The sequence below is a fragment of the Torulaspora globosa genome, chromosome 1, assembly GCF_014133895.1.
Source record: "Torulaspora globosa chromosome 1, complete sequence".
Lineage (NCBI taxonomy): Eukaryota > Fungi > Ascomycota > Saccharomycetes > Saccharomycetales > Saccharomycetaceae > Torulaspora > Torulaspora globosa.
This window is the reverse complement of record NC_050727.1, coordinates 49,748-74,225: the sequence shown is the minus strand read 5'-3', so window position 1 is coordinate 74,225 and position 24,478 is coordinate 49,748. Positions and strand designations below refer to the sequence as shown.

At 43.9% G+C, this 24,478-nt stretch overlaps 9 protein-coding genes across 9 annotated transcripts; 5 read left to right on the top strand and 4 right to left on the bottom strand.

Moving 5' to 3' along the window:
- Positions 1–100: 100 nt before the first annotated feature.
- On the bottom strand, positions 101–976 carry CAB4 (putative pantetheine-phosphate adenylyltransferase; the record flags this gene model as incomplete). Its single annotated transcript, XM_037281003.1, has 1 exon — positions 101–976. The coding sequence occupies one exon, from the start codon at positions 974–976 to the stop codon at positions 101–103; it is 876 nt and encodes a 291-aa protein (XP_037136898.1).
- Positions 977–1,179: 203 nt separating this feature from the next.
- CWC22 (U2-type spliceosomal complex subunit CWC22) lies at positions 1,180–2,814 on the top strand (the record flags this gene model as incomplete). Its single annotated transcript, XM_037281002.1, has 1 exon — positions 1,180–2,814. One exon carries the CDS (start codon positions 1,180–1,182, stop codon positions 2,812–2,814), a length of 1,635 nt encoding a protein of 544 aa, XP_037136897.1.
- A 383-nt stretch (positions 2,815–3,197) lies between these two features.
- On the bottom strand, positions 3,198–4,340 carry SCW10 (putative family 17 glucosidase; the record flags this gene model as incomplete). Its single annotated transcript, XM_037281001.1, has 1 exon — positions 3,198–4,340. One exon carries the CDS (start codon positions 4,338–4,340, stop codon positions 3,198–3,200), a length of 1,143 nt encoding a protein of 380 aa, XP_037136896.1.
- Positions 4,341–5,046: 706 nt separating this feature from the next.
- On the top strand, positions 5,047–10,428 carry FKS3 (putative 1,3-beta-D-glucan synthase; the record flags this gene model as incomplete). Its single annotated transcript, XM_037281000.1, has 1 exon — positions 5,047–10,428. The coding sequence occupies one exon, from the start codon at positions 5,047–5,049 to the stop codon at positions 10,426–10,428; it is 5,382 nt and encodes a 1,793-aa protein (XP_037136895.1).
- A 599-nt stretch (positions 10,429–11,027) lies between these two features.
- GAS1 (1,3-beta-glucanosyltransferase GAS1) lies at positions 11,028–12,683 on the top strand (the record flags this gene model as incomplete). Its single annotated transcript, XM_037280999.1, has 1 exon — positions 11,028–12,683. One exon carries the CDS (start codon positions 11,028–11,030, stop codon positions 12,681–12,683), a length of 1,656 nt encoding a protein of 551 aa, XP_037136894.1.
- Positions 12,684–12,843: 160 nt separating this feature from the next.
- On the bottom strand, positions 12,844–13,674 carry PXR1 (telomerase inhibitor; the record flags this gene model as incomplete). The annotated part of the gene is made up of 1 exon (XM_037280998.1): positions 12,844–13,674. The coding sequence occupies one exon, from the start codon at positions 13,672–13,674 to the stop codon at positions 12,844–12,846; it is 831 nt and encodes a 276-aa protein (XP_037136893.1).
- Positions 13,675–14,020: 346 nt separating this feature from the next.
- Positions 14,021–16,978, top strand: HG536_0A00340 (uncharacterized protein; the record flags this gene model as incomplete). Its single annotated transcript, XM_037280997.1, has 1 exon — positions 14,021–16,978. The coding sequence occupies one exon, from the start codon at positions 14,021–14,023 to the stop codon at positions 16,976–16,978; it is 2,958 nt and encodes a 985-aa protein (XP_037136892.1).
- Positions 16,979–18,027: 1,049 nt separating this feature from the next.
- On the top strand, positions 18,028–18,213 carry HG536_0A00330 (uncharacterized protein; the record flags this gene model as incomplete). The annotated part of the gene is made up of 1 exon (XM_037280996.1): positions 18,028–18,213. One exon carries the CDS (start codon positions 18,028–18,030, stop codon positions 18,211–18,213), a length of 186 nt encoding a protein of 61 aa, XP_037136891.1.
- Positions 18,214–19,548: 1,335 nt separating this feature from the next.
- On the bottom strand, positions 19,549–22,827 carry PSE1 (importin PSE1; the record flags this gene model as incomplete). The annotated part of the gene is made up of 1 exon (XM_037280995.1): positions 19,549–22,827. The coding sequence occupies one exon, from the start codon at positions 22,825–22,827 to the stop codon at positions 19,549–19,551; it is 3,279 nt and encodes a 1,092-aa protein (XP_037136890.1).
- Between the last annotated feature and the right edge of the window lie 1,651 nt (positions 22,828–24,478).

The following is a 24,478-nucleotide window of genomic DNA, read 5'->3' as shown; positions in this document are numbered from 1 at the left end:
CTGATTGACTGCTCTCACAACAGTGGGTATCTCATTCGTCCGTAACTAAACATTATTATTACATAAACACCAAAAGAGCATTGCATGTGAAAACACCAATTCAATTTCTGGCACTATTTTTGATTTGCATCAACATCTTTCTTAACTCGGTGCTACTCAATTTCTCCTTCCAACCATCTTGTTCATTACCGCCCAAAACATTCACAACAGAGATATCTAGCTTCGAGAGTCCCTTTGCCAGTCTGGTCTTATTCACAAACTCGCCACCGGCTACGGTTTCTCTGCTGACCACCAGGCATTCAATTTCCGGCACAGTACCGGTTGGACCGCAAACGTCCTTTATCGGAACAATTTGGGTATCTAGGTTGGGTTTCAATAGATGCAAAAATTGCTGGACATTTTTAGCCCTTTTATCAAAAGATTCCAAATATTCCCGGTACTTCTTTTTCACTAGTAATTCTTCATCAGTGACACCGACTATGAGCCTCTCCGACGTAAGGAAAGCAGCTACGGTTAGGAGGATTTTATGGCCGTCATGAATGTGATCAAAAGTTCCACCTAAGGCACTAACTTTGTATCTATCCGTATCCTCAACGTAACTCCCTCCAAAAACGTTGGAGCCTTGTATCCTGGGTTGCTCAAATAGTCCCGCATTCTTATGCTGGTAGCGTTTGAGCAATTCTTCGTCTGGGACGTAAAGCCAGTCGAAGTCAAGGGATTGCGTTGAACTGTAATCAAAAAGAACGTTTATTGCAGTCACAAACAACTTCCTTGATAGAAATATTTCCCTGGCAGAGCTGTAGATCCTCCCCAGCACATTATCTAGGTAAACCGAAGATTCAAACTGGCCTAGTAGTATTATGTCCAGCACACTCATGTCATCAAATGTAATGTCCCTTAAACAGTCGCCAAATAAAGACTCCAACTTTGAGAAATCCAATGCCTCAATGTTGTGGAAAACAATAGCAGCCCTCATAGCGACGATACTCTCCCAGCAGGTAGTGATTTCGGCACCTTTAGTCACTTTCTTCAATTTCCTTTAACTAGTGGAAATTAGCAGTTTCTGATATCGCTTTGAAGCATTACTTCATCTACAGACAGAACAAATGCTACGCACACTTCGAAGAAACGTATCCATATCGCCCCCCTGGAGTCTGTCCTCTTTCACAAGGAGACAAGATGGTGCCTGATGAGGAGCAACAAAGAAGTAACTGGACGGTTATGGAAAGCTACCTTCGTTGCAAAATTGAAGAACTGAACGAATCCAGCCTTGAGAAAACCTTCAAGGACATTTTAGGAGTTAATATTCTGTTAGGCCATAGGAATCTGGTTCGGCTTATCCTTGAGAGGCCAGATTTGAGCAAGCAGCCGGATTTGTACGCCGCCCTGGCTGCCAAATTGAACTCTGTGGCTCCAGAGATTGGGGCAACTCTCTCAAGAGAAGCAGCGGCCATATTCATAGAGGCATACAACAATTTTGATGACGCTAAAGCGTATTCTATGGTTTCTTTATTGGCGGAATTGTTTAACTACGAAGTTTTACATGAGATTGTCATTCTCCAAGTCATTCATTTGCTTTCAAAAGATCTGACCGAGCCTTCTGTTCGAATTATTGTACAGTTACTGTGGCAATGTGGGAAGCATCTTTCAGAGGTTAGCCTTACAGCACACAACATGATCTTCGAAAAGCTTCGACAGGTTTTGCAAGCGGGAAAATTGTCTAACAATGCAAAGAGCTTTCTGCAGGAACTATTCGATCTCAGAAGCAGGGATTATATTCCATGTTCGGCGGGTCAGCTGCTCAAAATCGAAGATTTGGAGCATAACACGCACACGTTCATGATCGACAGCGACGAGTTCAAGCCTCTTAAAAACCTCGGAGAATTCGAGTACCACGAAGATTTCATAGCTTTGGAAAGGAGATATGAGATTCTTAGGGCTGAGGCACTGGCTGCTTACGAAACGGAGGAGGTCCAGAAGCCGACGGTTGCTACGGATATGACTGGTGAGCAAGAAGTGGAGTTCAAGAAAAGGTTCTATTTGATACTTAAGAGCTCACTATCAAGTGATGAAGCTGCCCATAAGATATTAAAACTTCGTGTTCCTGACGCCGACAAGCACAGAGTCGTGGATGTTATTATTAAGTCCAGCATCCAGGAAGCGACTTATTCGAAGTTTTATGGCACACTCGCTGAAAGGCTTTGCTCCAGCCACAAATCATGGAAGCCCGCTTTTGAACTAGTGTTCAAATCTAACTATCAGAACTCCGAAGAATTCGAGCCGGCTCAACTTCGAACTTTGGGGAAATTGTGGGGTCACATCTTGGCTTCGGATTACGTTGGGCTCGAAGTGTTTGAGAACGTTCATATGAGTGAGGATGGAACTACCGCGCCTGGTAGGATCTTTCTAAAGTTTATCTTCCAAGAAATGGTTGCAAGTTTAGGCATCGATGAGCTGGCGAATAGATTCAAAGAGGAATACATCCAACCATTCCTTGTTAATCTATTTCCGAAAGAAGACACTGATAACATAAGGTACTCAATCAACTATTTTACCGCGATTGGTTTGGGTGTTCTGACCGAGGATATGCGACAGCGCTTAGATATCTTACAGGCGGAAGTACAAAAGATTCGAAAAGACCGTGATGGCGAACAAACACAAGTGTCACAGCAAGTAGACTCCCGCTATCGCTCCAGTGAACGCCGCAGTCGTCGAGATAGATCGGTCACACCTCCAAGAAGACAGCGGAGAGCTTCTGTGACACCGCCTAAAAGAAGATATCGCTCTAGAAGTCCCATATCCAGGCACCGTTGAATTTGAAAAGTTGATAAACGGGTATCCTTAAATATTACAAACAGTAGTAGCCTATATTGATAGATGTGTAAAAAGCGAGAACATTCTCTTGGCAGAGGCAAGCGCGAAAAATGCATATTCCTGAAGCAACTCAACGGAAGTTTGCTCTCAAGGGCTGCACTACCACTTGAACCAAGATAGTTTCAATAGTCTTTAAAAAACGGTCATAATGAAGAGTCTCTTATAAGAGACGACTGAAAACTGGCACCAAAATGCTATTCGGAAAACAAAAAGTACTATAACCTCGGTAGAAAAGAAAGTAAAACAATGATCAGTAATTTTCTACCACCCAATCACTGAAGTGTACGTGAAAAGAAGGACAAAGAACGCCCTATCCAAGCTAATCAGTTGGACAAAACACCGAAGTACTTCTCGACTCCGTAAGGACCATCTGCCTTCCAGAGGTCGTTGAAGGCAGTGAACAAGTAGGTATCGGAACCGCAACTTTTGATGATAGATTCCACAGCAGCTTTTTGGTTCTGCTTGGATGGCACAGCAACACCGTAAGTTTGACCTTGAGATGGCCAGCCGGATTCAGTCACAACGACAGTCTTTTCACCGCCACAGGCAGTGTAGACTCTTTGAATTTGCTGCAACAGCCAGGTGCCAGCATCAGAGGCAACAGTGTTCTTGTCGAAGTAAGCATGAGCATTGACGGCCATGTAGTCGGAATACTTGCACAGTTCAGGATTGTTGATGACGGCGATGAAGGTGTCAACAGAAACGACACTACCAGTGTAACCAGCAGCACTCAAGGCGGACTTGGCAGTGGAAATGTATTGACCAACTTGAGAAGGAGTGGCTTGGCCACCATTAACTAGCTCGTTACCGACAGAAACAGTGACGATGTCATTCCAAGAACCGTATTTCTCAACAGCGCTGGCAATGGTTTGGACACCATCCTGGATCTGACCCACGTTGAAAATACCCAAGAACAATTTTTGAGAAGGAGACTTAGCCTGTAGAACATTGGCAACCTGATCACAGTCGACACCGTAAAGTCTGAGGACTGGGTAGTCAGTCAGAGAGGCCAAATCGGCCTTGACTTCGCTCGCAGACTTACAGCTACCGCTGCTTGTGTAAGGAGAGTAGGTAATACCCTTGACGCCTGCGGCACCGATCGAGACGCTGGAGTCCGAGGAAGAGCCAGAAGAGCTGGCGCTGTTGGAGCTGCTCACGCTGCTGGCACTTTCGCTACGGCTAGCACTGGTGCTGGACGAGGAGACTTCCGAAGAAGCAACAGCGGCCTGAGCTGGTGCGGAGGAGGTGGCCTCAACTGCAGGCGCGGTGCTAATAGTGGTGACAGCACCGGCAGGAGCGTCTGCCGCAGGGGGCTGGTTAATAGCCGATCCATCGCTACCGACAACAACGGTGACTTTAGCCTGGACAGTCGTGGTAACAACATCACGCTTGTGCTGGTGGACAGCCGGTGCCGCAATGGCAGCCTCTAGCAAGGTGGCTCCGACAATAATATTGGTCAAACGCATCTTCACTTAGTAAATAAGAACGAATGAGTTGCAATCGAAAGGAAAGGAATGAATTAGTTGGTACTGTGCAACTGGTTAGTTCGAATCTAGGTCCGAACAAAACCTCAACGGAACACTTTAAGATCTACGTCAAACCACCAAGATCTTTTCTTATAAAGAATTCCACATTGGTAAGGAGTAACAAGATACCTGAGACTTACGTCGAGCAACCACCATGCAGGTCACCAAAAAATTTGCGACACTTCACCCGGGCGTAACCACCCACGCTCTCGTTACATAGTTGATGCATCTAGAAAGGCTCATCTACTACCAGATTGCGTAAAGCTGCTTCACTGCGGGTGAAATTTTTTAGTTTGCAGCGTGTTTCAGGATCGCCTCAGATTAGCGGCGACTGAAACGAGATAATTGCCGTGGCCGGAACGCGAACGAGTTGATCGACAGATTTCCCGATGCGGTAACACTTCCCGATCAGGTAAAACATATTTTGAAAGACGGGTAAGAAGGATGGTGTTTGGGTTTTAACTTTTGTGTCAGATGCCGGGTAACAGTGCTGGCGCTCCCCTTTTTTTTATGTGTTCGCCTTAGCCGCCGATGATGGCGGCTTCCCGCTTCTCACTCTTATAAAGGCTGCGGTAATATCATATTTCTCTTTTCGTTTCCAATCTTCGATGTCGGTGAAAGAGCTACGTACTGCGGGAGGAGAAAGATGAGCGGATCGCCCGGGTCTTTGACAGACGTGGAATACCCTGCCTGGTGTCAGGATGATGAGGTACCGGTGACGAGGCAGGAGCTTAGCGAGATATTCGATGGATTGGCAGCCAAGTTTGGATTTCAGCAGTCGTCGAAGGAGAACATGTTGCATCATCTACTGGCGCAGCTAGATTCGCGGGCCAGTCGGTCAGGCGCTCGCAATGCGTTGCTGTCGCTTCATGTGTCGTACATCGGCGGCGAGCAGGCGAACTTCAGGAAGTGGTTTTTCGCGTCACAGATGGATCTCGATGAAGAGGTTGGCTTCCAGAACATGAAACTGCGTGGAAAGTCGCGCCAGAGAAATCTTAAACTGGCAAAGAAACGAGGAATTTCGATTAAAGAACAGATGGAACAATGGAACCAGAAAGAACAGGAATTCATCAACAGCCACCGCAAGATTACCTTAACTCACGAGCAGTTACGTGACCGAGAATGTTACGAGACGGCTGATTACAAGTGGAAGTTGAAGATGAGGCAACTCAGTTACCATGAAATGGCAAGACAGTTGGCATTGTATTTGCTCTGCTGGGGGGAAGCGAATCAGATACGATTTGCACCTGAATGTTTGTGTTTCATATTCAAATGTGCGCTTGATTTCGATACTGCGACCGAATGTGCGTCCACCAGAATCGCGGCAAACGAAGATGATGAAGCTGCAGCTCCGAAGTCAATCCCGATTGTAGCGCCAGAATTTACCTTCATGAACAATACTATTAATCCATTGTACGATTTTTTGAGAGATCAAGTCTACACTAAGGATTCCACCGGTCGGTGGGTTAGAAAAGACAAAGATCATAAGGATGTTATCGGTTACGATGATGTCAACCAACTTTTTTGGTATCCGGAGGGCATCGAAAGAATTGTGTTGCGAAATGGGGAGAGACTGGTAGATAAACAATTGCAAGAAAGATATGTTCATTTTAAGGATATCGAATGGTCCCGAGTATTCTATAAGACGTATCGAGAGACAAGAGGATGGATGCATTGTGTCACAAATTTTAATCGCTTTTGGATCATCCATTTAGCTCCGTTCTGGTTCTTCACATCGTTCAATGCCCCAACTTTCTACACAAAGGACTATATTCAGTTACTTAATAACCCTCCAACACCTCAATCCAGACTCTCAGCCATGGCTCTAGCAGGAACTGTCTCTTGCCTGATCCAAATATTTGCTACAGTTTTCGAATGGCGATTCGTTCCCCGCGACTGGCCTGGAGCCCAGCATTTGAAAAGAAGACTATGTGGTTTGATTGTTTGCCTACTGATCAATTTTGGCCCTTCTGTTTACGTTTTTGGGTTTTTCGATTTAGACGTCCACTCGCGATCGGCCTATATCACTTCAATCATTCAATTAATTATAGCGATCATAACTACGTTATTCTTTGCGATAAGACCCTTGGGTGGCCTATTCGGATCCTATCTGAATATCGGTAAACGAAAGAGAAAATATGTTGCTTCACAAATCTTTACAGCCTCCTTTCCCTCACTGAGCGGTAGAAGTAGATGGTTCTCATATGGGCTATGGTTTTTTGTGTTCCTGGGAAAATTTATCGAGTCATATTTCTTCTTGACTTTATCGCTTAGAGATCCCATCAGAGTTCTTTCTATTCTAGACATGTCGAGATGCGCAGGCGACAGTCTACTCGGCAAATGGTTTTGCACATGGCAGTCGAAGATCACATTAGGGTTAATGATTTTGACTGATCTTGGACTCTTCTTTCTGGACACTTATCTTTGGTACATTATCTGCAATTGCGCTTTTTCCATAATGTTGTCGTTTTCCCTGGGTACATCAATATTGACTCCATGGAAGAACATTTATGCAAGACTACCCAAGAGAATATACTCAAAAATTTTGGCAACTTCTGAGATGGATATCAAGTATAAACCTAAAGTCTTAATTTCGCAAGTGTGGAACGCTATTATTATTTCGATGTATCGGGAACATCTATTATCTATCGAGCATGTTCAGAAGCTCTTATTTCAACAGGTTGATGCGATGGACCAAGAAAAGAAAACATTAAAGTCACCCACTTTCTTCATCGCTCAGGATGATTCTACATTTAAGTCCGTCGAGTTTTTCCCCTCTAACTCTGAAGCCAGAAGAAGAATCTCATTTTTTGCACAATCATTGTCAACGCCAATAACAGAACCTATGCCCGTGGAATGTATGCCAACATTCACTGTCCTCATTCCACATTATTCGGAAAAAATCTTGCTTACCTTAAGGGAAGTCATCAAGGAAGAATCTAACAAGAGCAAGATAACAGTTCTTGAGTATTTGAAGCAGCTACATGAAGCTGAATGGGATTCTTTTGTTAGAGATACAAAGCTATTATCTATGGAAAAAGGCGCCACAAAGGCTCTCTGCGATGATAGCATGAATTGTTCAGAGATGTCGCTTAATCAACTAAGCGATCGCGGTAATGCTCTCAATGGGGACGATAATGAAGGTAATGACGAAGTGCAGAAGAAAATTAATGATCTTCCTTATCAAGTCTTTGGTTTTAGCACTTCAGAAACATCCTACACTTCAAGAACAAGAATATGGGCGTCTCTGAGGTGCCAAACTTTGTATCGAACAGTGTCAGGTTTCATGAACTACTCTAAAGCAATTAAGCTTTTGTACAGAATTGAAAATCCATCTCTTCTACAATATTATGGGTATCAAACTGACGCCTTGGAAAGCGGATTGGAGATTATGGCAAACAGAAAGTTTAGAATGCTAGTCGCGATGCAGCGATACACAAAATTTAATCGAGACGAAAGAGAAGCAACAGAATTACTTTTGAGATTGTATCCAACCATGTATATATCGTTTTTGTTGGAAGAGAGATGCTCAGACCAAGAAGAGCCATGGTACTACTCATGTCTTACTAATGGGCAGGCGGAAATTGATCAAGGTACTGGGTTAAGGAAACCGATCTTTAAGGTTCGCCTTTCAGGAAATCCTATTCTGGGCGATGGGAAGGCAGATAATCAAAATCATTCCTTGATTTTTTATCGTGGTGAATATATTCAGGTGATAGATGCGAATCAAGACAACTATTTAGAAGAATGCTTGAAGATTCGCTCTGTCCTTAGCGAATTCGAAGAGATGAGCATCAATCAGACTGTGCCTTACATACCTGGAATCGAATACGAAGATGAACCATCACCAGTGGCAATCCTAGGTGCAAGAGAATACATATTCTCCGAGAACATTGGAGTGCTTGGCGATATAGCCGCCGGAAAGGAACAGACTTTCGGCACTCTTTTTGCAAGAACAATGGCTGAAATTGGTGGTAAACTTCATTATGGACACCCTGATTTTCTGAATGCAATTTTCATGACTACAAGAGGCGGACTATCGAAGGCTCAAAAGAGTCTTCATCTGAACGAGGATATCTATGCTGGTATGAATGCAATGTGCCGCGGTGGAAGGATAAAGCATAGTGATTATTATCAATGTGGAAAAGGTAGAGATTTGGGGTTTGGGTCGATCCTGAACTTTACGACTAAGATTGGCGCTGGAATGGGTGAACAACTTCTGTCGAGGGAATACTATTATCTGGGAACTCAGCTGCCAATTGATAGATTTTTATCTTTCTTCTACGCCCATCCAGGCTTTCATTTGAATAATGTCTTCATCTCACTTTCCGTGCAGCTCTTCTTTCTCCTCCTTCTAAATCTGGGCTCTTTAAAACATGAGACGATTTTATGTTATTACGACAGGAATATGCCTATCACTGCCCTTGAAGAACCAGTTGGATGTTACAACATTCAACCAGCCCTTCATTGGGTATCGATCTTTGTGCTTTCTATCTTTATTGTGTTTTTCATAGCATTTGCGCCACTGCTCATACAAGAGCTGCTGGAGAAGGGGGTATGGAAGGCTGCGTCACGATTCCTCCATCATTTATTTTCGATGGCACCTTTATTTGAGGTTTTTGTTTGTCAGGTTTATTCAAACTCATTACTGAGTGATCTCACATTTGGAGGAGCCAAGTATATCTCAACCGGCAGAGGATTTGCTATAACTAGAATCGAGTTCGCCATTCTGTACTCGAGATTTGTTAATGTTGCCATCTACTCAGGCCTACAAGTTTTCTTGATGCTAATTTTTGGGATGGTTTCAATGTGGCAGCCAGCACTATTATGGTTTTGGATTACAGTGATTTCAATGTGTTTCGCTCCTTTCATATTCAATCCCCATCAATTTGCCTTTACCGACTTCTTCATCGATTACAGGAGCTTTATTCACTGGTTATCAGCTGGTAACACTAAGTCCAAGAAAGAATCGTGGAGCAGTTTTGTCAAAACTTCGAGGGCGAGATACACCGGGTATAAAAAGAAAACCATCAACGACTCATCAACTAATGCAATCATCGATAGCAGGGGTGCTAAACTTGGGAATGCATTATTCGCCGAGCTATTCCTGCCATTTTTCGTTTTCCTGTTCAATTTCACAAGTTACACATTCATTAACGCACAAACCGGAGTGAAACAGACTAGTCCAAGCCAGTCGGTTGTACGTCTACTTCTCGTCACTATGCTTCCGATTTTAATGAACGTTATTATGTTGCTGTCCCTGTTTGGCACATCTTTCGTGATTGCACCACTACTAGCGACTTTTTGCAAGAGAGGAGGTGGGGCAATGGCCTTCATTGCCCATGCTACCTCTGTGGTGATCTACCTGATCGATTTTGAATTGATGTGGCTCTTAGAAGGATGGAATTTTGCAAGAACGCTGTTGCTGCTGATTGCAACCATCAACTTACATATACTACTATTCAAGGTATTCACGATATTGGTCTTGACCAAAGAACTCAAAAACGATTCTTCTCATTTGGCCTGGTGGTCCGGCAATTGGTATAACACAGGATGGGGTTGGACAATACTGCTACAGCCGCTACGAGAGTTCTCCGTTAAGATTATGGAATCGAGCTATTTCGCTGGAGACTTCTTCTTGGCGCATCTCCTTCTCTATGTTCAAACCCCGTTTATTTTCATCCCATTCATTGACCATTGGCACTCCATGATACTCTTCTGGTTGAAGCCATCGAGAATAGCCATGACAAAGAAGCTTTACAGTAAGAAACAGAAGAAGCGGAGAAACGCGATCGTGCGCAAGTATTTTATGTTATATTTCGGCCTCCTGGGCACCTTACTAGCCTTACTGATAGCGCCCTTCTTCGCTGACATGCTGGTTTCAGATCCGTCTCAAATGGTGGCAAACTCACCGCTCGATGGCGTAATCCAGCCCAATCACCAAAACAACAACGACACAGGACCAAATGCGCCATCTACGATACTGACCACTACGCCTCCTTTTCCGCATTTCAGAACAGTGCCCTAGCGCTCAGCAGAATCAACGCATTGTGCCTTTCTCAAGACCTCTGTGCGTCAGCGAGGCCTTTCGACGTTTCTTGGCTGGAGCCTTTTTTCTTTTTCTTCTGGGCTCGAGCCCCGACGTTTTAAGAAACTGGGGAGACCTTCTCTTCAGACGCGAATTTGAACGCTTGAACGCTTACGGTAAGCAAATTAGATTTCCAAGCTGTGCATATGTCAACGGACGCTTTTTTTGGAAAGCACAACATGATAAGACTGGGAGTAAGATTTTTCGCGGGCCGAATATCCGTCGCGGTCGCAGGCATCGACACGATTCGACAACGATCTTGAGGTGATTTTTTCTCTGTTGGGATATCAAGCAAATATAAGAGGGCTTAAGTTTCAAAAAAAATTTCCCTGCCCTAAAACCGAGGTTTTCGGTGATATTTTTTTGTTTGGAGTACTTTAACAGGTCGTCATTTGCCGAAGTTCAAAGACTGACTAACCTAGTGGAAACTTTCGCTTTTACTACCAGGTCCTTCGTTTTCGTCTCGATTAGTGCGCTCCCTTATAGTTAACTAAAAGTGTCCAGATAGCCCTCATTGACTTCGCTAAGTGATTAATATCATGTTGTTCAAGAGTCTAGCTGCTGCTACAGTGGCGTCGCTATTTTCCAGCTTCGTAACAGCTGCTGATTTGCCTGCCATTGAGGTTGTCGGTAACAAATTTTTCTTCTCCAACAACGGTTCTCAATTTTATGTCAGAGGTGTCGCTTATCAAGCGGACACTGCCAATGGAACGCAGGATGAAACTATCAACGATCCTTTAGCAGATTTCAGTAAATGTTCCAGAGACATTCCATACTTACAAAAATTGAACACCAATGTTGTGCGTGTCTACGCTATCAACACTACTCTCAACCACGACCAATGTATGAATGCTTTGAACGATGCAGGTATCTACGTTATTGCTGATTTGTCCGCTCCAAAAGAGTCGATTGACAGAATGAGCCCAAGCTGGGATCTGGGTCTATATGAACGTTACACGTCTGTGGTGGATGAATTTTCCAAGTACCCAAATGTCTTGGGTTTCTTCGCTGGTAACGAAGTGACCAACAACAGCACTAACACCGACGCATCTCCTTTTGTTAAAGCTGCTATCAGAGACATGAAGGCATACATGAAGCAGAAAAACTACAGATCTATTCCGGTCGGTTACTCTTCTAATGATGACAGTGACACCAGAGTTCCTATGGCCGATTTCTTTGCCTGTGGTAGCAGTGACGAGAAGGCGGACTTTTACGGTATTAACATGTATGAATGGTGTGGTGATTCCACCTTTGAGGCTTCTGGGTACGCTGATAGAACTAAAGACTTCGCTAACTTGAGTATCCCAATTTTCTTCTCTGAGTACGGTTGTAACGCAATTCCGCCCAGAAAGTTCACTGAAGTTCAAGCACTGTACGGTCCAAATATGACTAATGTCTGGTCAGGCGGTATTGTGTATATGTATTTCGAGGAGGCAAACAACTATGGTTTGGTCAGCATCGATGGTAGCGGTGATGTGAAGACTTTAGATGATTTCGGCTACTACTCTTCAGAGATCAATAACATTTCACCATCTTCTGCTAACACCGCTTCTTATTCTGCCTCTGCTACTTCTTTGGACTGTCCTGCAACCAACACTTACTGGATGGCTGCCACCGAACTGCCACCAACTCCAAGCCAAGACTTATGTGACTGTATGTCCGCTGCTTTGTCTTGTGTTGTCAATGACAGTGTCAATGAAACTGATTACCAGGACTTGTTCGATTATGTTTGCGCCCAAATTTCCTGTGACGGTATCGTTGCAAATGGTACTTCCGGTGACTACGGTTCTTACTCGTTCTGTAACGCTAAGGACAAGCTCTCCTTCGTTTTGAACTTGTATTACACCAAGAATGGTGGCAGCAAATCCAACTGTGATTTCAGCGGTTCTGCTACTCTACAATCTGCTTCCACTCAGAGCGCTTGCGCCACCGTTCTAAGTCAAATTGGTAGCAGTGGTACCAATAAACCAAGTTCCTCTGTCTCCTTCAGTGGGTCAAAGTCAGTATCGAGCTCTGGCTCCGGTTCCAGCAGCAAGTCTGGCTCTTCAACCTCAAGTGGATCCTCTGGTAGCTCCACTAGTACTGGCAAGAAAAACGCTGCCATTTCTAATGCTCACATTAACTTGTCTCAAGTCATTCTGTCTTCTATCGCCACGATCTCCTTGGTTGCTGGTATCGGTTTTGCTTTGGCTTAGATGCGTCACATCCAAATCAAAAATGAAGCTATCTCTTTAAGGTAGTATGTATTTCTATAACCATGGTTCATGCGAACATACATGCACTTATTTTGAACCTTAACTAACAAAAATCCCAGTATTCCATAGCGATATGCATGAATTTCACTCAGTTGTTCCGTCAATTATCGGTAACCATGAAGATCTCATTGAGAGCCTTTGAATCCATAGTGGCAGCTCTTTTCTGCCGGATATGCTTGGCGCGAATAGATAATCTTGTGGAGACATTAGCAGGAATATTAGACGCAGTTGGGCTGGACTCAAGATAAGCGATCCTCCTAGATAACTCTTTGTTTTCCTCCCTGTGCTTCTTCTTCTCTTTCTTCTTTGCTTTCTTAACCATCTTCTTCTGCTCCTTTCTTTGCTTCTTAGATTCCTTACTACACCTTGCCTTGGATTTATCCTCGAGCTTCGATCCTTTCGTTCTCTTCGCTTTTTTTATCACCTCCTTGACTTCTTCGCTGCCGTCTGAATCACTTGCTGATTCTTCAGAAACTGTGCTCTTTTCGTTAGAATAACTCTTCAGCTTCTTTGTCTCTGGATCCCACGTACTGGCCAATACCTCACCTTTGATAAAATGCACTCCCCATTTTCCATTCAGTACTTTGTCAATCCGCTGCTTCTCTAACTCATCTGTTACAGCCTTTTCCTTTCCATTAAGCCTACCTAGAATCCTCTGAAAGACGTCGAGTCCTGCACATTCTCCATTGTCGAATTCATCTTTTCTTTCCTTCCGCTTTATCTTGGCACCTAAGCCTACAGTATCATCCTTTATAGTGACCTTGATATGTGATTTGTGTGATTCTGCCGGGACCATACCAAGGCCCATGCCAGGCTTCCATCCGAATTTCTCAAGCATTGTATGCCCGAATCTTGACGTGTCATTGCTCCATGCCGTGTTTCTTGGATCTAGACCAAACCGCTGCTTCGTCCTGGTAGCTGCCAACCCCATTGAGAACCTGATACAAGCACAATGCTGCTTGACCGTATTCCAGTTGATAACTAGTAATCTATCTCATCGCATCTCATTTTTTTTCACTTTCGTATGGCATGCTTTCTCCAAGACTCCAGGCTAGCACTGGGGACGAATACGAATACATAGCCCAAATACAACGTATTGAGTGATGAATACAAGCTCGAATAACACCAACATTGGCCGAATACAAACGCGAATACATCTCTACACGTTAAGTGAGAAGCGAACGTAAAACGTTGACTTCAATCAACAACTTCATCACTTCCATGCTACCATGTCTGGTCCCTGAATAGGATAGCTTAGGTGGCTTCGATTAGTTTCAATGTATAATCTCAGAACTAGAAAAAAGCACAATTACAAACAACTGAATAGCGGTGCTACAAGCAAGGGCGACAAGACGAGAAGAAACTCCCTTGACGAGCCTAGTTGCTCTGATACCCTCGTTTCTGACAGCCCTGGGAATGCCTTAGAAGATCCGTTAGATGGACAGAATTTCTTCGACAGCAATCAAATTGATAAGATTTCAGGAAATGATCAGCAGGATGGAAACCAGTTCTCAGATAGATCTATTGACCATATCCATTCATTACCAAGTGGCATGCAAACTGAACATAGCTCCGAAACGGAAAAAGGCCAGATTGAAATGAGACAACGTTTGACTAGTGCTGCTGATAAAGAAGAACCGACGGAATTTAATCAGAGAGTGTCCCTCCCTCAAGAGTCGCAGGAAAATTCCATCATTGTGACGCAAGATCTGTCTGGGAGGCCACTGCAACGATTGGGTACGTCAACAATCCGACAGATAATAAATTTTCCGACTAACAACTTGGCTTACGGTCCAGGACATCATGATATGTCTCTTCAGCCTGAGCAATTTTACAGTCACAACTCTACAGATTCAACAGAGAGCAGCGAGGAACATGGCAATCAAACATCAGCCAGCGAGAGTGACGAAGCGGGAACTTTAAGCTTGGAGGAAGCATTCAAAAGCAAATATAAGTTCGGGTTTGACGAATTTTCCATGAATCCTTTCGATAAACCAGATATTGAACATACTACTGAGCGAAACGTGCCAGAAAGTGATCTGGCAAAGCTAGAGTCGTGGCTTAAGACATCTCCTTATCGTATTTGGGTTACCAAATACGCTGCACCTGAACCGCACGCCATCTGTAAGTATGGCGATTGCAGACATGTTTTTACACTCAAAGGCAATCCGACCTCGTTCAACATCATCGTACACCTCAGAAGAAACCATAGACAGGATTTTGAGCTGTTTAGCACGAAGCTGAAAAAGAGCCAACCGCAGCTTAGTGATATCAAAGGGGTGCTTTCAATAAATAAGAAGCCATTTGGGCTCAGACGCGAGCTGCTAAATTTCATGTACGCGAACGAGCTCAGGATAAACCAACTGAATCTGTTCATTGAGACTATTATTCCTTTTAGTACGGCCGAAGCTCCCGCTTTCAAGAAACTTTTGGAGTGTTCCGGTGCCAGAAGTCATAATTACATTTCCTCGAGGAAGGGATTAGTATCTACGATGGAGAAATATGAGGAGCAATTTAACCTTCAAATGAGAGATACGCTGAGAAAGTCTTTAAATTACAATATTATTCTAGACATGTGGACTTCCTCGAATCAAAAGAGCTATCTGGCTATTCTTGTCTCGTTCTGCCCTAATTTGCGCAGAGGCAGAGACAGATTAACTATCCGAGATGTGACAACCAATGGAACTCCAAATGTTCACATTATAGATTTTGTGGATTTAAGCGAAGAAAGACATACAGGCAGTAATTTGAAGGAGGCTTTATTGAGATCGTTAAGAAGCTTCTCAATTGGAAGCAAAATCAGCAGTGTTACTGTTGACAGTGGTTCCAACAACATCTCCATGCTTAGCGAGCTGGATCATGACATTAAAGGCGCACCAGGAGTTAATAAGGAGGGAGGATTAGTAAAAGTAAGATGCATGAATCATCTACTAAACCGAGTTTTCCAAGATGTAATGGCTGGATTTGAGAAATCTGAGAGCTCTTTATTATCCAGAATAGATCGATTAACTGTAATTTTGAAGAGAAATGTCTTCATCAGAAATAAGTTGAGGGAGTTTACTCCGAAAACGATCCCAAGGTATAATTGTACTCGGTTTGTATCCCGTTATAGGCAGCTTTCCGTGTTTTTAAAGCTGACAGGACCTCTGAAGGATTTTTACTTCGAGAATCGATTGGACAAGCGATTCCAGCTCACATCGGATGATCTGTCCTTATTCTGTTACGAGCCGTCTGAAATAGAGGTTCTGAAGATATTTCTTCGTCTAACTCGAATATTCGATGAGTACACAATGCTGCTACAGGATGACATGCTCGATAATCTACCAAATGGCATTGAATACTATCTTCAAATTGACGATTTTTTCAAATCATGCAGGGAAGTAAGGAATGGCTCAACTAAAGTCGATCATTTGCGAATTTTAGGTCTTAAAAAGAGGCATTTATCTTCCGTGGAACCAAGCGTACTAACCCATCTACTTGCAATCATCGAAGACGCATATCCCAAGTTTAAGAAATACATGAGCCTTGCTCTTGCCGAACCAGGATATTGGGTAGCGCATCTTTTGCAACCATTTTGCAAAACTGCGATCCTCAAGAGTGCTTTCGAAGAGGACTTTCAGCAACAGATTTTGGATCTTTCTGAAAGATATGTGGATTACTATCTGTTCAATTTCAGGAATAGAGTAAAAGAAAACAGGAGCCGTCAGGTACAAAAAGATTTAACCCGTGCTGCCTTGGATCCACGCAGCAGAAGCTATAAGGTTTTCAAGCAACTGCGTAGACATAGACGCAAGTATGTTAATGCTATAAACTCCAAAAATGAATGGGAGTGTTACCTGGAAGAACCGATTCAAACTGACATTAGTTACCTCGATTATTGGATCGCAAATCAAGATAGATATCCAGGTTTGTTTGAATTGGCTCTATCTTTCTATTATACAAAGCTATCATCGGCTCATGTAGAAAGATTTTTTTCGATCAGCAAGACAGCACTGGAGAATAGGTTCTCATTGTCAAGTACGAATCTGAAACGCACAATGGTTCTGCGTAACCGACTCAAGTGTTTTGGAATGGGTCATGGTTTACAGAAAATTGATGATATTCCGGTAGAGCAGTGGATTCAGGATGAGGAAACTGAGCCAGAAATCACTGATGTATGTCCAGCAGGAACTGAAGATTCACCGTTATACATTCCAATTTACTCAGACAGCGATTCTAGTGAGGAAGAGGAATGATTTCCTGTGGTCGCTCTTGAAAATAAAACTATGCTACTATAGCTCCTATATACCCACGACCTTTCTAATAGATCCCAATCATGGACTAGCTATAGCTTATACCTTTGGCCTTTGGACCATTGTATATCAGCGGCTACGTGTGTTTTCCGTCGAACGTGATTGTATTCACGTAGAGAATGATTTTATTCGCGTGCAAAGTGATGTTATTCACGAAATTCCAAGAATATTGTATTCGCAGGCCATTTTTCTGTATTCGTCGTATTCGTCCCCAGTGCTGCTCCACGTAAATCTCTTGCACGGGTGCCTCCAGGTCCCTTTGGCGCTCCCCGCGGTGCCCGTAGAAAAGACAAAATACAAACCCGACGTCTTCTATACATCAAGCCACGAAGACAATATGATCGTTTTAAATTCCCGCGGAGATTCACTTAACGCAACCAAGGCAACATGAAGGTTTCACTTGGCGCATTTGTTGTCCGTCTCGGGTATAAAAACATTGACCCCTATAACTCAGTAAACGTCACACGAAAATGGTTGGGGCTCAATTTATGAGGAGAGCAGTTCAAATGGATACGGCAAGAGGCCCAGCAGGCGTCTCTCTAGAAATGGCAGGAATATGGGGGGTTATGGCTGTCGCGTTGTGCAGCTTGTCTACTGGCCCGTTGTGCATAGTTACCTATGTGTTTGCTGCTTTGATGGCTGCAGCCAATATTGCAGGTTATAGGGGGGGAAATGGAGGGGGAAATGGAGGACCAGTCACTGAAAGGGCGTTGCTGACTCTTGCTGCGAGTCCTATTGGCAATCTCATTAGTAGTTCTTCTCAAAGCAATGTTGTTAGTCAAATCTTTGACAACCATCCCAACGGGATACAGCTTCGGTAATACACTTTAGCTCGAGGTTGGGCGAACATGTCACATGCAAAGAGAGGGTCATTTGACGCATCTTGGGTATCATATAATTATGATAATGTCAACGCGACTTATCACTCAACTGGGTCAATAATATACACGATGACCAGTTAGAACAGGAGATGTACGGTTTCATGCAGGCAAATGATGGTTATAAGTATTGTGTCTCCAACAATAGGGAATGATCTGGGTGATATATCATCAAATGGCTTTAATAACGGTGACGTTCAAACAGCCATGCACGGAGAGATATATTTCAACACTTATGGCGGTGTGGATGGTCAATGCAATGATTATTATGACTGTTTTACAGGTGATTGCGGAATGTGAAGCCGGCTGACGTTTGCAAGGATTTTCTTTTAGTGTAGCGAACTTCACAATCGATGCGGTGCTGAAAGATGTCACATACAGTCCTGCGCTGTAATTTAATACTTGCAATTTAATACCGAAAACATGGCTAACGCCTCTACCGTATCTAAGATTAATTAATCCAATATAGGACAAAAAATCAATGGCACCACCAAGTATGCCTATTCGCCAACGCATGGTGCCGTAGGCGGCGAGGCTTGTCGTGCCGTAGAAGTTTCAATATGGTCTGCTACAGGCAATCTGCTGCAGCTGCGGAAACCGGTAAGAATGTCGGCCAAGGACCCCTTTCATCTGTACACATAAGAGCCCTAGTATCAGTAGCAAGGCGGTTGATGGCTCATTGGAATTGAATGCTTTTGCTGCAAAAGTCCGAATAACTCGAGGGGTGCCTGGTTCGCTTCCTTTTATGGCCACCTTGACAGTTCCATACATAAGCAATCCCGCCTGGTTTAAAAAGGGACTCAAAACAGCCTTTCACCTTATTTATTTCATGCTAAATGTTGCATACCTGCAGTGTTCCACTGCATAATGTGATAATCTTGCGCGCTCCACATAACGGGTGGACAAGTTTGCGGGATGTGCCACTGTCAGCGCCAGGCCAATTCTACAGTAATTGAACTTTTGCCACGTTTTTGAAGCTTTTGACGACTTCAATATGTCAAGACCTCTGATTTACACCAAAAAAAGAAGCTTCATTTGTCGCCAAGGGAGACGCGAAGCGAGCTGACGAACACGACTCATGTTTGCCCCTGACTCAAGGACATGACTCAAATACAGCCATTGGCGACTCGCCCGGTCACTCATGGTTACATGACCTAATTTCGTGGTTTCTTACGCACTTCGATACTCCCTCAGATCTCAACAAATGTATCCAACAACGTGACCCCTGCAAAGTACACAACTACATCGGTCTGGCGCCAGCAAATAGGATCGACAACCAGCAGGAGGTTCTTAATTCTAATAATTCTGGCACAATACATCGTAACGCTCAAAATATTCGCTGCCCGTGCTTCCAGCTCTCTTTTCGGTTCTTGCAGGTTTGGCAAGAAAGCTGTTCACTAGATCGGAAAGTGACCTCAAATAGTTTATCTTGATGAGCTATTCAAATATTCATTACGATGACTTGGCGATTTATCATGAAGGTTAATAGGGCGTTTAATTTCAGAAGCATTCAGATAATATTGTCGTGAGAAAAAACTGAAAATGATCTTGGCCCACGAAATCATAAAAAGCTGAACCGACAAATGAGATGTATGAGGAAATTACACAATATATGCAGAAAATGTTATAATGACATTAAGAGAACCAAGCCTGAACAGTTTGCATCAGATCGGGAGGATAGTTCTGGAAGATACCCATTGCCTCTTCTTGAGGTAAAGTTCCTAGTAATCTTTTTGTTGACTCGACAACAGCCGCAGCATTTTTTCCCGAGATGGATTTATGCTGCAATGCTTGTACGACACTGCCAACCAGTTTGGGGATGTTTGGAGAGCCTGTTACCGCAGGCGACTGGATATCAATCAGGTGGTTCAAAAACTTGTAAGCGAAAGCTGCAGCTTCGTCATCGACAACTATAGGAAGACTTTGCAGCCAGTTTTCAACGTATCTATTCACATCAGGAATGTTGCTGCCAAAAGAGTGCAATATTTTCGCTATGGCAGCACTTGCATTTTCAGTGGCTGTTTGGTTTTCGTCAGACTTGGCGTCTGGAATGCCGATCACCTGGAATAGAACCTCTAGAGAGGATACACAAAAGTCACCATACGTGGAGGGAGCATACTGGGCGCAAACACCAATTGTATAGGCTGCGGCTTGGCGAATACTTGGTTCTGGAGAAATCAAGTAGGTTGATAGTTTGGTTACAATTTCATCTTTATAAACAGCGGCATTTTCGCCACTGTATTGAATCATATCGCCAATGGCAACTAAAGCGAAAAGAGTTAGTACAATCTCAGTGTCTTGGAGATAGGTGGAAACTATGGGCCACAAACTTCGGAAATGAGACAAATACTGGCCCTTGGTGGATTTGAAAAAGGCTCCAATAGACTTATTAATCTCATCCAAGAGGTCCTCGTCAGTAAAGTCTTCATATTCTTGATCCACTTCCTCGTTATATTCATCATCTTCTGTGTGGCGCTGTCTAACACGTTCGAACACGTCTGTTAAATTAGCAGAAACTCCCTTAGTGAACCTCTCCTGTGCTTCCTCCGTCAAACATCCTTCACCCATCGTATTGATTGCATCTACCAATGCTGAATGATATATCTGTGTGATTTCTGCCATTGGCTCCGACATAATCCCAGATATTAGTTTCGAGGAAGCTGATAACCAGAGTTGTTGTACCTCATCATTCTGTAACCCAACCGCTGAGATCAAGCAAGACAATAAAACTGGTATTAAGCCCGCACCTGTTGCTCGCACACCGTCGTGAAGGTAAAAATCGATGGAAGGAATTGCTATGTCATTCATAATTTCACTGACAAATCCAGCAAATTGGCTCTTGAGTACAGTGCTATAAACTTGCAGCAGTTCCATAGCTGAAACCTTGTCGTCAAGTATGGATGTGTGTATAGCAATATGCTTACCTTGGATCTGCACTACATCCCAATCAACATACTGTTGGAAATTAGCGGCTTCTTCCTCCTCGATTAAGCTTACATCCTGTGTTGCTTTGGCCGTTTCGATTAATGGGGGGAGCACAATTGGAAGTAGAGGAACGAAATCTTCTCTTAAAATTCTGCATATCCTACTCCAGCCATGCTCCAGGTATGTTTTGATAGGATCATCATCTTGGATACCATTATTTTGGTATAGTATGAGCAAGTTGACTAATTCTTGCGAATGCTCAGAAAATTTCTCTTTTCCCACAGCTAGTGCAATGAGAGTTGCGCATTCAATGCACTTTCCCTTTAAAACCCGGTTGGCTCCATCGACATCCATTTTCAAAACGTTTATTAGCTGTGGCATCAGTGTATCGTAATATTTGATGAATTTCTTCTCCGCAGCTTCGGCAATGAAAGCAATAGTGGTTAGCGCCTGCTCTTGCACATATAGCTTGCTGCTCTGTAGTAAAGTCAGTAAGTTCGTTAAAAGACTGTCCAAGTATGGCTCTAAAATCGCTTGATTTGCATGCTCTGAAAAATTGACCAAAGCTGCTGCGGCATGCGTTTGGACCCTATCGATCGATTCATTCGTTAATTTGGAGATCAATGCAGGTAGGATTGTGTCATGGGAGGTCCTCTGAATCAGTGGGGCGAAATCTGTCGAAATCTGTCCCAGGACGTTGCAGCATCCATATTGGACCCTTGGATGAGGATCGTTAATCAAAGGTAAAACCATATCCAAAATTTTTGGGATCTCGCCTATCAAAACATCGCGGCATCCTTCGGCTGCTGATGAGAGGGCCATCAGAGCACCAAAGCGTTCTCTCCATTGAGAAGAAGAGATCATTTCTTGCAAGTATTGGAAAAGTGGAGCTGCCAAGTACTTTCCTCCTAATTTCAGAGAGATACGATCAAGAGCTTGACGTGCGTGATCATATGCAACCTCTTCTTCCTCATCTTCAGCGTCGTCCGATTCTCTCCAATCGGTCGCGTCATCATCGTCGATTGATACCTCCGTCATCATGAGGAGAGTGGCCACGATCATGGACTGTGCATAGTTTGGATTTGATTTGCACATTTGAGGGGAGTTTTCACTGAAGACAGTGAGTAGCTCTAAGGCTGTCGTTCTGGCTGGTGTTTCAAGATCTGTCAACTTGATGACTATGCTGGCAAATTGAATTAATTGGTCAAACATGTCTTTAAAGAGTTTTGGAGCGAGTTCGACCAATTCGATCAGTGATTCAAAAACAGATGCCAAAGCATCGTCTTTCCCGTCGTCGAGAAATTTAGGTAAACTGTTGAGCAGACTGGGCAGAAGAACGCCTATCTTAGACCAATGCGCCTTCGGTAGCTGCTTGAAGTAACCAACAAATGCAGTAACGGCAGCAATTTTGACGTCATCGTTAGAATCAGTAAACCCGGCTTCGAATATAGGTAAAATGTTCATCACATCAACGCTGTTGATCAGATGTGGCACGATCGAGAGGATTCTGAAGCTTGATTCCCTGAAGTTTGGGTCCTCGTTTTTGAGCGCCTCGATGAGGGTTTGCAACAATTCAGGCCATTCTGGGAGATCCTCCTGTGCACACTCCGCTATTGCATCGGAGAGCTTGTGTCTTATATTTCCAGGCCTTTCCGACACGAAGCCCTTCAGTAAAGTGGCTCTTATTTGGTTGAGACCATTTGAACTAATCTGTGTGATATTCTTAGCGATGATGACAGTCTTGGACGATGGAGGGGCTCTTAGCGCCAATTTCCTGAACAGAACGGCTGAAAGGGCAGCAGAAGTCAGATCCTGAGAAAAAGAGGCTTGCTCGGAGAAAAAAATCAAAAGCACTTCAATATTAGTTGCAGTGATCCAATCTTGGTTCAAAGTCTTCTCAGCTGCAGCACGCGTCTCATTGTCGGCAGATGCAAAGCCATGAAGAACCTTGATTAAAGTGTTATTGACCTCTTCTGGCAGCGCAGACATGTTGCAGCTTTGGTATTATCCTAACGGAGGGCTCAAAATTAGCTGCTTTGATGACCGAAACGTCACAAACTGGCTAATCAGGTTTCAACTGTGCTTTCTGGTCACCGAAATGAAGAAAACTGCACCAATATGACGCCAGTCAAGTACTCTCGTGACAAAATGTAAGTCCCCAAAACCCAAGCTCTGTCACACCCTCTTGAGGAAACTTCTAGCCATGGTTAAATCATTATTTTGTCTGCAATTGTGTTTTGTTGAAAATATTTTCACAAAAGCGAGGCCGAAACAGTACCGGTCGTCTCTTGTGACGCCGAACTGGAACTCATAAATCCGATCTGCTGCCTCTGTAGAGACGCTAAGCGGCCGACAACGACTCTGTGTATACCACTCTTCTGAGATATCACGCTGGATGACGTCCGAGAAATTCCAAGTTTGATTTGTCTCAAGGCGCAGATTTGACGGCGAGAAGCAGACACAGCAACCGAGACCTATTCCGTGCAAGAGCAGACCAATGTTTTGCCCATTCGCGTCTCCACCGGCTGTGTCAAATCTCTCTTTCCAGCCATCTTCTCATCACTGGTCGCCACAAATTGAACAACATCGATATCGTTCCCGGTTCGCGCAGGAGCGAACTTAACATACGATATACCTTGCAATAGCTTCATGTCAAGTCTCAAATATTCGACTCCCCTCTATTGCGCCGACCGCGGAAATTTGGCTCTTCTCGAATCGCGTCTGTCTCAAACCGAGCCTCTGGACCATAAAACTTTTGGTTACATTTCCAGCTCCCCGGTTTCCAGCAACTTTCCTGTCTTGTTATAGCAACTTCAGAGCTGCTCTAGTCTGGTGAAGAGAACGAGGGTCTTTATATTCGCCACGCTGGGAATTAGCCGCCAAGATCACGTGCATCATTGCGCCCTTTTTTCAGTCTGTTTTTGTGGCATATATAGTAGAAACCTCTTGGCATGAGCGTTTTACCTCGGTTGCCAATCGACGCATCTCTGCATTACCCAGCACCCTGCGGGCAGCTAATTTGTGAGTGAGTCTAGAGCTTGAGAATTCGGGAGTAGAGTATACAAGATGATGCTATATTACTCTCGAGGCCAAGTATCTCTAACATCGACTCCGGAGTTGTGAAGCCATTATGAAGGTCACAGTACCAGAGCTTGGCTGGTCTACGATGCCTTAGAACCATATATCTCAGCCGAGACAAATGAATTGCATCATTCGAAACACCATCAAACATATGTCAATGGCTGTAATGCGGCGATCGATCAGATGGAAGTTGAAGGTTCAGCTAGCCGCCGCTTTGATTATCGGGCGACCATCGCGTGATATCATCTCACACGACGGCTAGCAAACTCGAGCAATGAGTTCCGCGGACCGAAGTCCCACGGAAGCCGGATTTAAGCCACTGCTATTGTCATATCGCGTAATCAGGGCTCCAACAGCAACAAAGTGATATGCCAAGGCTTTCAGAACTTTAAGCGGAGATGAGCCGCATTTTGATCTCACTTTGGATGGAAGTAGGCATCGCTCGTTTTTCCCTGTCGCATCTCGCGTTTGATTTGTCATACTTAAGAGCTGATTAAAGCGGTTACCGTTGCATTAAGAAAACTTTTAACTGAACGGCAGGATTAGTATTAGACACCCG